Below are 16793 nucleotides of genomic sequence, written 5' to 3' on the forward strand. Positions count from 1 at the left end.
TTTTAACTCATCAAAGTTTATTATGGCAATTAATTATATAATACAAACATACCGGCGATCGTTCATCCAGTTCAGAAGCACTCGAACCAGGAGAGTCCATTAGTGATTTCTCTGTATAAATAACTTACGAGAAGCAAGCACAGCTGGTCAGGGACTGACAGGGCTAATCGAGCATCTCATCGCACGCACCCACTGATGGCACGCAGGCCGGGGAGGGGGGCAGGCACCAGAAGGTCGAGTTTCCTCATTGGCCCCCAGCACCCCAGGCCCACCAGATGCTGGGTACTTGAGTAGTGGACAATTCAAGGCACATATGACTTCCTAACAGATAGCAGCTCCAGAGTCTGCCCTTGAGACCTGGTTCACATCTGCAGCAACCAAGGTAATGCTTTATTCATCACACCCCCCGCTTTGGTCTATTGTCACTTTTATTACTGAATGTGCTGAAAATCCCCAGTGTGCTGGGGGCTGCACGTGGCTCGGAGTCACAATCCCTGCGCTTTACATTCTGAAGACAAGAGAGATGCAAAGAAATGCTCCGACATAGTGATGGCGTTTTACAAAGCACCACGTGGGAAGTAACTGTTAGGATATCTTTTGATGTCTCTCTTAGGAGGGCTTTTGGGGGTGGGGAAGAGTTACATCAGGCAGCCAAAGGAAGGGGATGAAGTGAGGGCTGTTGTGAATGAGATTCAAGGCACTGAAGGAGTGGACGGATAGGGTGGGCCTCAGAAGTCAACCAGAAGCAGGGCACTCCAGACAAGAGAGGTGGCTGGGGAGGTGACTCGGCCCTGCACTCCTAAATGAGCTCCCGATGTGGCCACAGTCTCCTGGGCCAGAACTGCCCCCTCTCCTCCAGCCAGAGGCTCCAAGGCAGCCCCCGAATCCTCCAACCAGGGCAAGCAAGGTCTGGGGTCCGCCTCCACAATCCCCGGCCTGCTCACTGCGCTGGCTCTGCTGCTGTCGTTCAAACCAGCACACAGGACAAGCTTAACTGACATCAGCCTATCAGAGTTCAATTATGGTTTTACGTGACTTAAAAATCATTAAGTATTTTTCCTAACTCTGTTCTCTCCCCCTGATCCAACCCTGCCATGGTGCGTGGGGCAGGCCATCCTTGAATGGACCCAAGAGACACAGAGCGCTACATCCCTTAGCGTGGGTACCACGGTCGAACGTGCCAAATCCCAGAGGAGAGGGAGGGGGTGAGCAGGGGCCAGCCAGCCAGCCCGTCACCGAGATAACTCCACGTTTGGTTCAGACGTCCGTGAGTGAGTGCAGCCACAGGATGTCCACAAACGCATGCAGCCGGGCACCCCAACCGGGCGCCCACAGAGAGGACCGAGCTCCCTGCCTGGTGAGAACCAGGAAAGCCAAAGCCAGTCACCAAAACCAGGCGCGCCCTTCCCCCAGGAGGCCAGCAAGCACTGGGACCGTCTGGCACAGCCAAGCCAGCCACACTGCCTGGTGCCTTGCCAGGCCTGTGTGCTCCCAGCCAGGTCCCTCCAGGCCCCCATGCAGGACACAAGTCCACGGGGAGCCAACTCCACTTCCAGTTGAACCTCGAATCTCAGCAGGGGGTGGGCCAAAGGTTGTGGTACAGGTGGAAGTAGGGAAGGGCCAAGGGCCAGGACCGTGCCTAATACCCAGGCCAGGCAGGACCCTGAGGCAGTGGAAACCCATAGGGAGGGGCAGGCCCAGGGGGATAGGGCGACTGAAGGGGGCCTGAGGGCTGGGGCTGCGTTGGGTACGGAGGTTTTCCTCCTGTTGAGAGGTAGGGGGGCTGTTGAGGATAACCAGGACCGGGGGCACGGCCCCCCGCCACGGGGTACCCAGGGCCGGAGACACCAGCGGGGGCCACGGGATAGGCCGGCCGGGGCGGCGTGCTCCTCTGTGGGGACCAGGAGTAGCCCGCGGCAGCCCTGGGTCCTGGCTGGGCCGACGGGTACGGGGGACCCAAAGGCCCACTGTAGGAAAAAGAGGGCTGGGACACCACAGGGAACGGGGCCGGCGGGAGCGCCCCCTGGGCGGTGGGGCCCACGGGCAAGCCTGGAGAGGGGCTGTAGGGCAATGGGTAGGGAGGGACCGCCACCGGTGGCTGCTGATCTTCCGCGACAGGCGGCGTCGCCTGGGGGCCCGGGAGAGATGGGGGAGGCGGGCGGGGAGGAGGGGCGTCCCCAGCCAGCTCCAGGGAGGCCCTGGGCTTCCTCATCGCATCCTGGAGCTTCTCCACGCGCACCCGGCGCAGATGGGACAGCGTCCTCATGGAGGAGAAGTTCTCCAGAAACGTGTCCAAGGGCACCTCGCCCTCCAGGAACTTCTCAGCCATGGCCTGGAAGACATAAGCTCCAGTGGCAACAGGGGTCTGCCGGGATCGAGGCCACCTGAATACCCCCAGGTCAGAGGTCAGCTGCGGCCCTCCCACCCCAGCCAGGCTCAGGAGCTGCCTGTCTGGCCCGCCCCCCCACTTTGGGAATTTCTCTCTATGGCCCTTCTCACTGCTGATATATTATACAAGCGCGTGTTTATTTACTCTGTCTCCCTCACCAGGACATCAGCTCCCAGAGGGCGGGGACCACCTGTCATGGCCACCGCCGCCCCCACCCCGGCATCGGGCCAGGCTCACAGCAGCTGCTGCACGGTCTGTCGACTGGCCACATGAACACTGGCCCCCTGGTCACTAGCACAGCCCAGCCCAGCCCAGGGGCTGTGGGACCTGGGAGCATCTTCCACCCAGAGCATGGACATGTGGAGAGAGCCAGTCTGCCCACAGAGAGTGAAGAGAGGCCCAGAGGGAAGCAGAAGAGAGAGACCTGGCAGCCCCAGGAGAGGGGAGGGGCTGGGGGCCTGGCTTCAGCCCTCGAGGGCTCCTACTGCACTGCCCTCCCACCCAGGCCTGCCAGCTGCCCCGCAGCTGTGCTGTCTGTCGCCCATTTCTGCTTCAGCCAGTGATGTTAGGTTCCTGTTCTCTGCCTCCAAAAGGGCCTCCACTGGGACTCCGGTGGAGGTGCCATTCACCGCTGCTGTTGACTAAAGCTCTGGTCCCACGCCCTGCAGACACTGGTACTCAGGACGAGGGCTCCTGCTCCAGGGGTCAACTATTCAAGGAAGAGGGGGTGCCAACGGCCATCTCACCTCAGACTCTTCTTCAATCTTCATGCTTTCTATCTTCAGAAGGTCCAACAAGGCCCCTAGCTGCGGTGCTGAAGAAAATTTCTCTGGAAGGAAGGGCAGAAAGGTTGACATTTCAAAAGTGCCTCTGGATTCCGTGGTGGCGGCCAAGGTTTCTGCAAGGACCTCCGAGAGTTCTGTATGCTGGGGGCCCAGCCACCGCCCTGGGGTCCGCAGCGGAGTCCCTTGCGGTCGGTTCCCTTCCTGAGCAGAGAGGAGCTCAGCTGAGCCCATCCACGCCAGCCCAGGAAGCAAGAGACCTCAGGCTTCGGAGCCCACCCACCCCCACCCCCCAATCCTGTTCTTCCTCTCGGGGAGTCACTTCATCTGCCTGAGCGTCAAGTCCCCCACCTTCAGGACCAGGACAGCCCCTCACCTTCACAGACAGCAGGCTGGGACACAGAGAGCCCGGGCCAGCTCCACAAATCACCAGAGCGGGGCTGGCCAAGTGGCCAGCAGCAGCTCAGGACGCATGCTCTCTGCATTCAAATCCCAACTCCGCCTCTGCGTAGCTGTGGGGCCCTAGCCACGTTCCTGCGTCTCCCTGAGCCTCACTCCTCTCAATTATGACGTGAGAATGACGACAGTACCTACCCTTAGATGGCTGTAAAAGCACTTAGCCAGGGCCAGGGACGTGGTGACCCACAGTAACTGCCGGCCCCTTCCCGTCCTGGGGAGGGAGAGGGGATCTGTCCTTCCACGTGACTCCAGCAGCTCCCCCAGCCCCACCGGGAGTGGGGACCCTGCGTGGGCAGAGGCGCCCCCAGCGCACACTCCTGGGGCCGGCCGCCTACCCAGCTTCGCCTTCTGCTCCTGGCACCGCTCCACCAGCTTCCGGAGCTCCTGGTACTTGTCTGAGAGGTTCGAACGGCTGATCTCCAGGGGACCCTGGAACTCCAGGTTCTGCTCGGCCAGGCTCCGGTTGGTGGCCAGTGCCATCTCCCGCTCCAGCTGCAGGTCCTGGACCTACAGAGCAGGACACTTGACTGTGAGACCCGCCACACCACCACTCAGCTCGCGGGGGGCTGGACCTGGGGCTTCCGGGACCCGTCACTCACCATGGGGGAGTGGGGCGACACTCAGCCCCCAACTAGAGTCAGACGGACCCAGGTTCAAACTCTGGGCAAAGCGCTCCAAACCAGACACCTCACCGAATCCTTAACCCCACAGCCTACGTGGTGGATGCATGCAGAGGGCCACGTGACGAGCGGGAGGAGACCCCCCGTGGGCTGGGCAGAGCTCCAGGGAGGGGGGCGGAGAAAGTCAGAGCCTTCCTAGGAGGGAAGGGACCAAGTCCCAACCACTTGTCCCCGGGATTCAGAGTCAAGAGACCTCCTCGGAGGTGCACTGATGTGGCCCAGACCAGACCACAGGCCAGACACGCAACGAAGCCCCCAAATAAAGTTAGTGTGAGCAGTGAGAATGCCAGGGCCAGCCCGTGACACCGACTCCAGAGAGACCCGTCCCTGCCTCCTCCACAGGTGTGTCCTACAGAGAAGCTGCTCAGATGAGCTAACAGACAGGCCCCCAAGAACTGCAGGGGAGGCCCCAGGACCAGCTGAGGACTCCCACCAGCACAGGTGACCCGTGGCCCCTGAGGCTCTGATGCCAACCTTTGCACCTGGATGTGCCCCACTGAAAGCATGCCCCCAAGCTGAGCAGCACTTTCCCTGCGGCCAGGTCCTTTGTTGTCACCAGCCGGTGAGGCGGCCGCCTCGGGAACCCTTCCCAGACCCGCTCTGACCTGAAGCCCTGTCCATTTGTCGGGGAGTCCTCTTTACTGACAGGAGGGCAGAGAGTCAGACCCACACCCCTGAGGGAATGGGGACACCAGCAGCACCAGTGGCACCAACACCCACAGCAGGGCTCAGGGCACAGCTTGGCAAGACCAGCTTCCACGCGGGAGCCACTGGGCAGCTTCTCCACCACGGTCGGCACGTGGCGAGCCAAGCCTGACTGTCTCGTCCCCAATCAGACGCAGGAAGGCCACAGGCATCCTGGAGGAGGGGGCTTCCGGGGGCTGCCATCCTGCCAGTCCCCAGCCACAGGGCCTCGGGCCCTCTGCTCTGTGGTGGGCCTGGAGCCTGCTCTCCGTGCTCCAGACTGCAAAGAGAGACGCCACGGCTACCAGAAGTCATGGGGCCTGGCCACGGCCTCTCAGGTCTGCCCCACACCTGGGCTGTCTGCCTTGCTGCCACCAATACCCTCTGGAGCCACTGAGCAAGCACCCTGACTCAGGGACGCCCGCACTGCGGAGTTCCAGTCTCCCTTTCATCAGCCATGAGAGCTTTTCTTTTCTTATGCGTCTGACACAGAGCGGGGGGGCCTGAAGGCCTCTGCTCAGCTGCCCCCTACGGGGCCCCAGATCCTCAGCGGACATGTCCTCTGTATACCTCCGCTGCCTTTTCCCTGGATCTTAACCAGTAAATCTATGCCGTGTCACTTTCCCCTAAACCTGGTCCTACCCGTTTCTGCCCCCTTTCCCCAGAGCCTCCCCCAAATCTTTCTCCATTAGGGGTTCACTATGAAGCCCTTGACCCCTATTATAATAGGTCAATAAGACAGTTCAAGCACCCCACCAGAAGACCCCGATATTCACACTCTTCCACGTGGAGAGAGGTCCCCTACTCTTCTCTCCGAGCAAAGTCTGCTCCCCAAACTCAGAGAGCTCCCATCTCTCCTCACAATCCCATGGCGACTCAATTACCATGTTATAGCCCGTGGTAGGAACCTAGTCCAAGGGGCTTTGAAAGTCTACGGAGTTCGCCCTCCTTCATTTTTCCCTTGATCTCATGAGCGTTCTTCCCCTCAGAGAATACACATCGATTAGTCAGGCCCGGCTGCACACCACAAAACTCAACTTGCCTTTTGCCCAAGGTGTTGTTTCTGCCTATGTCTTCCGTCATTCTGCACTTCGCCACACCTTCCATCAGCCTGTCTAGCTCGGAAGTCAACAAATTCTATATAATTATGTAATTCGGTCAGTTGCTATGAAGTTCTGTGCCTGTGAGAGCAGGCCTTGGAGTTCCCAGCACACTGTGCTCGTGGCAGATTCGAGAAGCACTTGGTGCTTACCGCGTGTTAGACAAGGGGGTGAAGGCCAGCATCGAGCCAGCTCAGAGCCGGACCCTGGCTGAGCTCACGGCCTCACCCACCCAGAGAGGCGGCCTTGGAGCTTAACCAAGACGAGCCTTGCTCACGCCCTCGCTGGACGAGCTTGGGGCGGCAGGTCGTACCACATCCACGCCCTGTGCTCCGTGCCCTCCAGCCCCAGCAAAGGCTGCTCCTGGCGGGGAGAGGGGCGGTGGGAGCGGCCAGAGCACCAGTCGGGAAGGAGCAAGGACCACGTCCGGGCTGCACAACCCCTCACGGAGAGGGAAGTGGTCCGCGTGGGCAGGAGAAGCTGGATGGTGAGGCTTCCCTTTTTTGGGGTCAGATACTATGAATGTGCAGAAGAGACACACCATGCCCATTCATCAGGAAAAATGGAAACACATTCCAAAGGCCAACCAACGAGCTCGGCATTATTTGTGTCTGTGTCTCCCAAGCATCGGGGGCGGGAGGCGGCAGTGTGCGGAGCTGCGGACAGGCTGCGGCCACTCAAGGAGTGACCATGGGCACGTCCAGCTCTGCGGCCGCATCTGGTCACCTGACCTTTCCGACCTCGCAGGGGAGTCACGGGGTCAAGGCGACGGAAAGGGTGGGGAGAGCCCTTTATAAAGTGTAAAGCTCTGCACGTTCAGAAGGGTTGTTTTATTCCCGTGAGGACCATGATTAGGAACTGAGACGGTCAGGTGTCTGTTACGATAGGGAAGGGGTTAAGCAGGAGACGAGCCTAATCCCAGCCCCAGAACGGCTCCCCCTGGAGATGCAGGGCCAGAATCCAGGCTGGAGCAACAGTGGGGGCGGCTCCTGGGGCATGCGGGTCCCCAAAGGGACCAGGCGCCAGAGTTGGCGCGGGGGCCCTGGACTTCCTGGCACTGCGCCCCCGGAACTCCCAGAGGGCCCAGGAACTAGACTGAGACCCCAGGGGCTCCTCTGCCTGGCCAGGGTGAAGGCCACAGAACAGGCAGATAAGCTCGGCCCAAACCCCCAACAAGCCAGTGTCCTTAAGAAGGGCCTCCGGGGTGGGACGAATTGGGAGATTGGGACTGACGTATACACACCACTATGTATAAAATAGATAACTAATGAGCACCTACTGTATATCACAGGGAATTCTACTCAATGCTTTGCGGTGACCTAAACGGGAAGGAAATCCAAAAAAGATGGGATATATGTCTATGTATAGCTGATTCACTTTGCTGTACAGCAGAAACTAACACAACACTGTAAAGCAACTATACCCCAATAAAAATTAATAAAATTAAATTAAAAAAAGAAGGGCCTCAGTCCCATCTGCTATCCTTGGCCCCATGACAGCCTTCCTCTACCTCAGGGAAGTCTTGGGCCAGCCGGTCGATGGCCGCTGGGTCATTCTGCATCTCCTCCAGCTCCTCCAGGGTCTTGTCTTTCAGGGTCTCCATCTTTCCCTGGGAGCACAGAACGACACTGAAGTGAGGAAGGGACTGCTCAGGGGGTAGGGACCCCCAAGCCCATATTCATCATCTGTCAAAGGACCAACTGGAGTTTCCCAACGATGCCTCCACTCCACAGGGAGGACCAAGGAGGGTCAGAGTCCGGCCACCCTGACCATCCCCGTCCCCAGGGAGACCAAGAAGCTGCTCCTCCACCCAAACCATGAACAGCAGGCCACACGGAGGCACTGGGCAGTCAGAGGCAAAACCATGATTCCTGGCGGTGCCAGATGAAGCTCCCCAAGGAGCAGACAGGAAAGGCAGGAGGAGGGAGGCTGACAGCCAGGGACAGAGACTAAACTTGGCCCAAGGCCGCCTGTGAGCCCTGATGCCAGCACACACTCTGGGAGGTGTCCATTTCTGCCTGAACCCTAAATACACCCACCCTCCACATGGGGGCTTTGCTGGCTTTAACATCACAGGCTCAGGAGCTTCCCTGCTGGTTATGTTTAGCGCGCACCAACCACCTTCGGTTTCCCTCAAGCATTCTCTGCAACAGCCATCCACTCCACGTGCCACAAAAACAGACTGTCAGGACTTCCCTGGTGGCGCAGTGGTTAAGAATCCGCCTGCCAATGCAGGGGACACAGGTTCGAGCCCTGGTCCGGGAAGATCCCACATGCTGCGGAGCAACTAAGCCCATGCACCACAACTACTGAGCCTGCGCTCTAGAGCCCACGAGCCACAACTACTGAAGCCCGCGTGCCACAAGTACTGAAGCTCGCGCGCCTAGAGCCCGTGCTCCGCAACAAGAGAAGCCACCACAGTGAGAAGCCCGTGCACCGCAACGCAGAGTAGCCCCCGCGAGCCACAACTAGAGAAAGGCCCGCGCACAGCGATGAAGACCCGATGCAGCCAAAAATAAATAAATAAATTTATTTTTAAAAAACCCAAAAAAACAGACTGTCACATGCGTGCCCTCGTCAGAGAAGGACAAAAAAATCACCACCAAGTTGGCCCTACAGCCACCAGAAGGAAAAGAAATCGACCGACCTGAATGGGACGCCTGCTTTGACAGAAGACCTGGTTTCAGCGGTCCTCTCCCTGTCGCTCTGCCCAGAGGAACATCGATGTCTGTGTGACACAGGGGTCACAGCCAGGCCCCAGGACGGAGCCCCAGCGAGAAGAGGAAGCACCAGGACTTGCTTCCCTTCTGCTGACAGGATCCTCTCCTCTCATCTGTTTTTACCTTTTCTAGATGTGTGTTTTATAGTCCTCATTTCTCATTACAGAGGCTCTGTCAATCTTCCAAAGATTACAACACTACAGAACCCCAGAGCCCCCCACCCCTGGCGCCAGGGCTCAGCGGGAGTGACGACTGGGCCGAGGGGCCACTGTGGAATCGAGGCCCAGGGTTATGGCTGTGCAGCCAGAGGTGACCTCCAGGCCTGCTTCCTCGTCTGGACTAGTAAGGGAAGGCATCTCCCAGAGCGGCAGAAAGATGAAGGAGAAACCAATAAACAGAGACCACACGACCCCATTTGTCAGGAAGGCCCGGGTTTACCCCTCATGTCCCGGTGTAGCTATAAAAGGTGCCCCTTTTCATGCTCAAAAGTGTCCCAGGACTTCCCTGGCGGTCCAGTGGTTAAGACTCCTCGCTTCCACTGCTGGGGCTGTGTGTTCAATCCCTGGTTGGGGAACTAAGATCCCACCTACCGCACGGCATAGCCAAAAAAAAATAAAAAGTGTCCCGGTTTAGACAACAAATTCCATGGTCACCCTACTGATAAAGGGCTACCCAAACAGGGTCACCCCCACTTTCTGTTACCTACTGAGGGTTGAATGTCGCCCCCAAACTCCAAGACAAGGAATGCCAAGCTTCGATGGGCACCTAAACCTGGGGGGACACTTGCTGAGAAAGCAGGTGCCCCAGCCCCACCCTCAGAGCCCTGTGTCGTAGGCCAGGGTCAGGCCCAGAAATCCAGAAGCTCTCCCAGAGATGCTGATGCAGCTGATGCGGGGCCAGATTCTGAGAAGGACGACAGCTCGTTGCTAGCCATGTGAAACGGAGGCCACTGGTTACTGAGCCTCGCAGCGTGAGTTTTACACGCGCTGTTTCTCCTACTCCTGCAAGGGGGCAGCACCGTCCCACTGGCAGGTGGGGATCAGAAAGGTTACAAATGGCAGAGTCAAAATTCTGCACTCTGTCTACACCTCACTCTGCTGCTCCCCAAATCCTTGGGCTAAAGTTGGGGCAGAGGCACAGCAGACCGCAGGGGCCTCGGGAAGGAGCAGAAATGGGGAGGCCCACCCTATTACACTGCAAACCCAGTGAGTCCACCACGAGTTGGACACCCAAGAGGAACAGAGAAACATTCTGAAGATCTGGAACATCAGGGGCCTGGACTCGATCAGACTCACCTCTGAGTCCTGGGCCCTGCCACTTGCCATTGTGGGGCCCTGCACAGTGGACCCACCCTGAGCCTCAGGCTCCTCAACTGTAAAATGGGTTCGTGCCACGGTCAACACAGGCAAAGCTCTGGCCAGCGTGAGGCCTGGCCTAGAACAAATGCTGGCAAAAGGCTCCAACACCACAGAAGTCACTTATTTGTTACTGAGGCCTCCAACACAGCCCAAACTTGCTGGGCCTCAACGGCACCCATCCTGGCTCCACCCAGAGCGGGACCTGCCACAGAAGGGTGTCTGCTCTTTCCCACAGTCAGGGCTGAGCACAGAGATACCCCTGGACTGAGGATGGAAGCTCCAGGGTGGGCAGCTGGCTGGCCGCACACAAACGGCACCATCAGCAGTGCCATCCGTGAGGGCCCCGGGAGGTCCAGACGTGCCCACCACACACCCAGTGGGAGAGCCCCACGTAGCGCCGCAGTTCCCCAGGACGGGCCCCAACTCTCCCCAACCACTTACCACATCCGTGCTCAATGAGACCACCTTTAAGGCAGCGCAGCCTCAAGAGCCAATGGCACACCTTTTGGTCTCAGGACACCTGTCACTCCTAACATTACGGAGGACCCCAAAAAGTTTCCATTTCTGTGCATTTTAGCTATTGATATACGTATCGAAATTAAAAGTGAGAGATGTTTAAAACACAATATGAAAGCACACACACTAGCCATCAGAAGGATGTCGTGTCGTGAACCCTCTGAAAACTCCCCTGTGTACTCATTTGAGAAAGAGAGTAAAAAGGAAAATAACGTCTTAGGTTGTGGAAACTGTTCTGACCTCATAGGTGGCCAGACAGGGTCTCAGAGATACCCCCCCAGGGGTCCCTGGAACACACTTTGAGAACCACTGGCCTAGCTGTTAGGACAATGGACTCTGGAGCCAGACTGCCTGGATTTGAAGCCTGGTTCTGCCACTTACTAGGTTTGTTATTTAATCTGTTTGTGCCTAATTTCTCTACCTGTAAAATGGCAGTACCTGGAACGTAGTGAGTACTACGTAGGTCTTTGCCGTTACCAGGACCCTCAAACCCACGTTACACAGCGAGTCTCGCTATTATCCAACCTCACAGAGGAGGCTCTGAGAGGTGCCCAAGGTCACCAGGCCAGGAAGTGGCAGTGCCTTAACTAGTCCAGGAAGCTTCTCACCTTCCTTCCTTCCTTTCCTTCTTTCCAGTTTTATTGAGATGTAATTGCCACACACCACAGTATAAGTTTACGGTGTGCAGCATAATGATATGACTTACATCCATCGTGAAATGATGACCATGATAAGTTTAGGGAACAGCCATCATCTTCTACAGATACAAAATTTTTAAAATAGGAAAAAAATTTTTGTGTGTGATGAGAACTCTTAGGATTTTCTCTCAACAACTTTCATATATAACGTACAGTGCTAATTACACTTATCATGTTGCCTCTATAAATTACATTTTTATAAGTAAAAACCTATAAAATTGTTATAAATTATATTTATCATGATCTATTTATCATCCCTAGTACTTACTTATCTTACAATGGCAAGTCTGTGCTTTGTGTCTGCCTTCATCCAATTCCCCCTCCCCCACCCCCCTGCCTCTAGTAACCACGAATCTCTTTTTCTATGAGTTTATTTGTATGTTTCTTTGTTTTTGAATATAATTGACCTACAACACTGTTAGTCCTATTACACAACATGGTAATTCGTTTCCGTGCATTTCAAAAAGATCGACAGGGTAAGTCTAGTTACGCTCAGTCACCATACAAAGATATTACTTAGTTATTGACTATATTCCCCACACTGTACATCTTATACTCGTTGACTCATTTATTTTGCAACTGCAGGTCTGTACCTCTTCGTCTCCCTCACCTATTTCTCTCCTCCCCGCAACACACCCCTGCCTCTGGTAACCACCTGTTTGTTCTCTGTATCTACGTCTCTGTTTCTGTTTTGTTATGCTTGTTCATTTGTTTTTTAGATTCCACACATAAGTGAAATCATACAGTACTTGTCTTTCTCTGCCTGACTTATTTCACTTAGCATAATAATTTAACTAATTTAATTTTTAATGAAGTTTTCCTTTTTACTAAGCTACCTGTGTCCAGCTAGTTTAGCATCTGTCATCCTCTTGCCCCTTCCTCTCTGAGGGCACTCAGGTGGGTGTAGCCTCATCTGACAGAGGAAAAGCAGAGACCCCGGAGAGGAAGGGATTTGTCAACGAGTCCCTGCAGAGGCAGGATGAGAATCGGGGGCTCAATCCCCCTGTGCCGTTTCTACCGAGTCTCCGCCAGGACCCCACACGCACTACCCTTGAGGAGCCTACGGCCTGACATTGAGCGCCTCCAGGTGAGGCCACCACAGTGTCCAGACTGACCAGCAGGACGTGGGGGCTACAGTCTGGAGAGGACAGCCCAAGCTCTGCCACCTGCACGGGGAGATCCACAGGACGAGCACACCCGCCACAACGTCAGGCTTCGAGTGGACAAGGAGAGCCGCGCTGCACGCAGGCCGAGGCAGGGTCTACGCTGGGCCTCTCAGCCCAGAAGGCCCAGGGAGCTCATCTGACTGCACCGGAGGTGCTGATGTAGGATCCACCCTGCAGCCCCCTGAGGGGCCTGGCTTCCCTGACGGGCTTGCCTTCACAAGCCACTTTCCCCCCCCCCCCTCAAAAGGGAAATGTTTTGATTAAAGTCACCAAAACAAAATCTTTATAACTTTCAAGTATTTTACAACATACTGAACTGTTGTACTAATGGGGCTGACCAAAGGGTAGTACTGATGCCCCTGTGCGTCCGGTGTGCACGTCCACCCTTCTTGAACTTGTAGTGCACGTGGGCGTTCGCAGGTGAGTCTGTGAAGACAAAGCTGCCAAGCCTTCCCCCTGGGCCTGAGAGTCCCAGGTCACACAAAGTCCCTGATGTTGCTAAAACCTGTGTGAGGCTGCTGATTCCACAAGGACAGGGGCAGCGGCAAGGACGTAACTCATCAAAGTCTGGTAGGGTTTCCCTGGTGGCGCAGTGGTTGAGAGTCTGCCTGCCAATGCAGGGGACACGGGTTCGAGCCCCGGTCTGGGAAGATCCCACATGCCACGGAGCGACTGGGCCCGTGAGCCACAACTGCTGAGCCTGAGCGTCTGGAGCCTCTGCTCCGCAGCGAGAGGGGCCGTGATAGTGAGAGGCCCGCGCACTGCGATGAAGAGCGGCCCCCACTCGCTGCAACTGGAGAAAGCCCTCGCACAGAAACGAAGACCCAACACAGCCAAAAATAAAAATAATAAATAAATAATAAATAAAAAATTAAAAAAAAAAAAAAAGTCTGGTAATAAGTCACTGTAGATATTTAGCAAGAAAGGGGACTTTCCTGTGTTCAATAAAGAATGGTGGCCAATCAAGAAATAAATAAGCAAGGGAGCACCCCAGACGATTCCAGGGTGTGCTGAAGTGTGTGACCCCCTGTACCACTACACACAGCCCCGAGATGCCCTCCCCTCCAACCACCGGCCCAAATGATAACGTTGCTCTGCCAGCTGAAGCCCCACACCCGGTTCTGTTTGATGGCTTTAAACTCCTCGTGGTGGGACCTCCCTGGTGGTCCAGTGGTTAAGAAACGGTCTTGCAATGCAGGGGATGAGAGTTCGATCCCTGGTCCGGTAACTAAGATCCCACATGCCGCAGGGCAACTAAGCCCATGCACCACAATGAAAGATCCCACGAGCCGCAACGAAGACCCAACACAGCCAAAAAATAAATAAATACATAAATATTAAAAAAAAAAGAAAGAAAGAAAAGAAACTGTTGTTTACAAAAAAATAAACTCCTCGTGGCAAAAAATCCCTGAAACATCTATCTACCTGGTGATCTGGATAATCACATGTCTTTTAGACAGCGAGAACTCACCCCAAACGGGCAAGGAATGAAACCCACAGCTCCCCTAATTAGACCACGATCTCCCTGGATCAGGCCCCCGGGCCAGGGAAGAGGATTCCATTCTGCTGGTATGCGCCAAAGCCTTGAACCTGGCATTCCTCCACCCTTCTGGGATGACTATCTCTGCCATTCCCTGATTGGGAAAGAGGGCTACTCTCAAATACAGAAAGAAGAAAGACCATCTCAGCCCTGTGGTCATAAAAAGCCTCTCTCCTGTGTCAATTCCCTTTCATTGCAGACTTCAAAGCAGGCCATGCATGTTTGAAATGCCTCAAGAACTTCAGGTATGAAATACCTTCATTTCATGCAGGTCATTAGAATGAACTCTCAAGATCAGCCTGCATATTCCGAAGTCCTCGACACTACTGGAAGCGGACTCTTTCCATATAGCGAGTTTTCAGGTGAAATGTACTCGGCCATAGTGGGATGTGGGCTGTAGTGCTTTTCTTCTTATTCCACCTTTTCTGGTTTCTAACTCAACATCCCTCTCAATTCTATGATGCCCATTTCACAGGAGGTGAAATTAAGGTAGAGTGGCATGTAACTTGCCTATAGAGACAAGAGAGGGGGCACCAGAGAGCTAGGAGCCCTGACCTGGCCCACTGCTCCTTCCACCAGGCTCTGCCCACCCAGCCGCCTCACACTGCTCCACGAGAGGCTGCTGGCATGTGGAAGAGCCACACGTCCCCATTTCTTCTGGAATAGGTGTGCTCAGGATCCCGCACCCAAATGTGCCCCGCTCAATTTTCCTTACTTGTCAAATGGGACCCTGATGGTCCCACAGCTCAAAGCCCTTTGCAAACTCTCCCATTAATTTATATAATCAGCCTAGTAAGTAAAGTGAACACAGGGCATAATCACCCCTACTTCAGAGATGAAATGAAAGCCAGAGAGAAACAGTAAGGGTATTGCCCAAGGTCCTATAAACGGCTGTATTGCCCAAGGTCCTACAAACTCTTGAGGTCGAACCGCCAGAGGCCAGCGTCCCTTCCCATCTCCGGTATTTTGATTTCACAAACGACACAGGGGAGCGATGAGGGTAGAGTTTAGGTATAAGGTCGTCCAAGATGCAGAGATTACAAGCCCTTGCAAGTCACCGATCACCTGGGCCCTCCTCGGTGCCTGCCTCCCGGGTGGAGGTGGCTCACATCTGTGCCCGCTGACAACATCTCAGGCCCGAGGAGCGGGCAAGTTCCATCTACGAGATTTATCACAGCACTGTCCACCCCTGGAAGTTACCGGTGCCTTTCTTTCAGAAGTCCACAGACATCACCTGATTCTGGGTCACCCAAGGATGAGGCTTGAGGCTGAGAGCAACAAGCACTTCTCATAATTTGAAAAACAGGTTGGGAGGCTGGGGGCGGTGAGAACAGGACAATATTCTGCCCAAGGCCCATAAAGCAGGTGCCCCCAAAGTCTGGGCATCTGTTGCCGTCAGTGTTCTGCTTCTGGATCATCCAAGGTGGCAGAAAAAAATCCAAACCAGAGCTTCTCAAAGCGGCCACGACCACCAGGGATGCCACCAAGTAGAGAGAACTGGGGGGTTACTGCGAAGCTATTGAGGGACGCAGAGTCCATACACTTTTGTTTCTGGAGGCCTCACAAGTCCAACGACCTCAGCCCTGGGCACTCACGCCCTGAGCTGGATCCCCTCCCAGTTACCATGGCGCCCAGGAGGATGATGGGTACTTCTTGGGTGGTGCCCGGGGTCTGCCCCAGGGGAGAAGAGTTAAAGTGAGGAGAGGCAAGCTCCTTGAAGGCAAGGAGAATTCTCGTTCACCTTTGTATTTCCAGGGCCCGGCAGAGGCCGGCACACACACAGCGCAGGGGAATGCCTGCAGAAAAACAGCCAGAGGCAGGGAGAGCGCCAGGCAGCCAGCTGGTGGGCGAGACACAGGGTTACGAGGACGGGGCTGCTTCCACTTTTTCAGCCTTCATTCATTTCTTCCTGCTTCACTGAATAAACATTTAATGAGCAATTACTATATGCCAAGAACAAGGCAAGGCCCCAGATAAAGGCAGGAAGGATAAATAGGAGCAGAGGGATGGAAATAAATATTTACTGACTTCTTACTATGTGCCAGACACAGCCTTATGTAAAAACTGATGCTAATTCTCTAGGAACTCAGTTTGGTTTTAAAAAATGAAACACTTCACAACAAATCATGGTGAATCCAGGTGAGAGCAGAGTGAGAAGTGGGGAGGGGGTCAGCTCTGAGGGCTGGGGGCGTGAGAAGCCCACAGGTCCTCGTCACTGGAGCCATTCGTGCTGGGACAGGAATCAGAAGGTCGGGGGCAGGCGACAGCCGGGCCCTCGTGGGAGCTACTGCAGATGCTCAAGGCCGGAGACGGGGTGAGGAGGGCTGAGAAGGGGGAGGCAGCTGCACGGCATTCACAGGTATAGAGACAACAGCTCTTTGCGGGGCGACACCACCAACTCGAAGGAGATCAGACCGGGACCGAGGTGGGAAACGGGCAGGCGTTAATCTGCGTTCCCTCCACCAAGAAGAGAAAATGCATCACCGTTTCCTCACTAACAACCCCTGGGAAAAAAACTTTCTTTTCTTTTTTTTTTTTTTAATTAATTTTTACTGGTGTATAGTTGTTTTACAATGTTGTTAGTTTCTGCTGTACAGCAAAGCGAATCAGTTATACGTATACATATAGCCCCTCTTTTTTAGATCTCCTTCCCATTTCTTTTTCTTTTCCTTTCCTTCTTTCTTTCTTTCCTTCTTTTCTT

General features: G+C 55.1%; 1 protein-coding gene across 4 annotated transcripts in view; it reads right to left on the reverse strand.

The window, feature by feature from the left end:
* The window catches only part of VPS37C (VPS37C subunit of ESCRT-I), a 30112-nt gene continuing 13319 nt past the window's right edge, over positions 1-16793 (reverse strand). The window contains exons 1-5 of one of the 4 annotated variants that reach the window (XM_059931685.1): positions 8742-8802; positions 7605-7703; positions 3966-4137; positions 3136-3218; positions 1-2365 (exon numbers count right to left, since the gene is read on the reverse strand). In XM_059931685.1, the coding sequence (XP_059787668.1) occupies positions 1640-2365; positions 3136-3218; positions 3966-4137; positions 7605-7697 (1074 nt within the window). In that variant the 5' untranslated portion in view covers positions 7698-7703; positions 8742-8802 and the 3' untranslated portion in view covers positions 1-1639. Of the gene's footprint in view, positions 2366-3135; positions 3219-3965; positions 4138-7604; positions 7704-8741; positions 8803-16793 lie in introns of those variants that run through there. The other 3 variants (XM_059931686.1, XM_059931684.1, XM_059931688.1) reach the window with 3 other exon arrangements.

Source organism: Balaenoptera ricei, chromosome 8, assembly GCF_028023285.1.
Source record: "Balaenoptera ricei isolate mBalRic1 chromosome 8, mBalRic1.hap2, whole genome shotgun sequence".
Classification (NCBI taxonomy): Eukaryota; Metazoa; Chordata; class Mammalia; order Artiodactyla; family Balaenopteridae; genus Balaenoptera; species Balaenoptera ricei.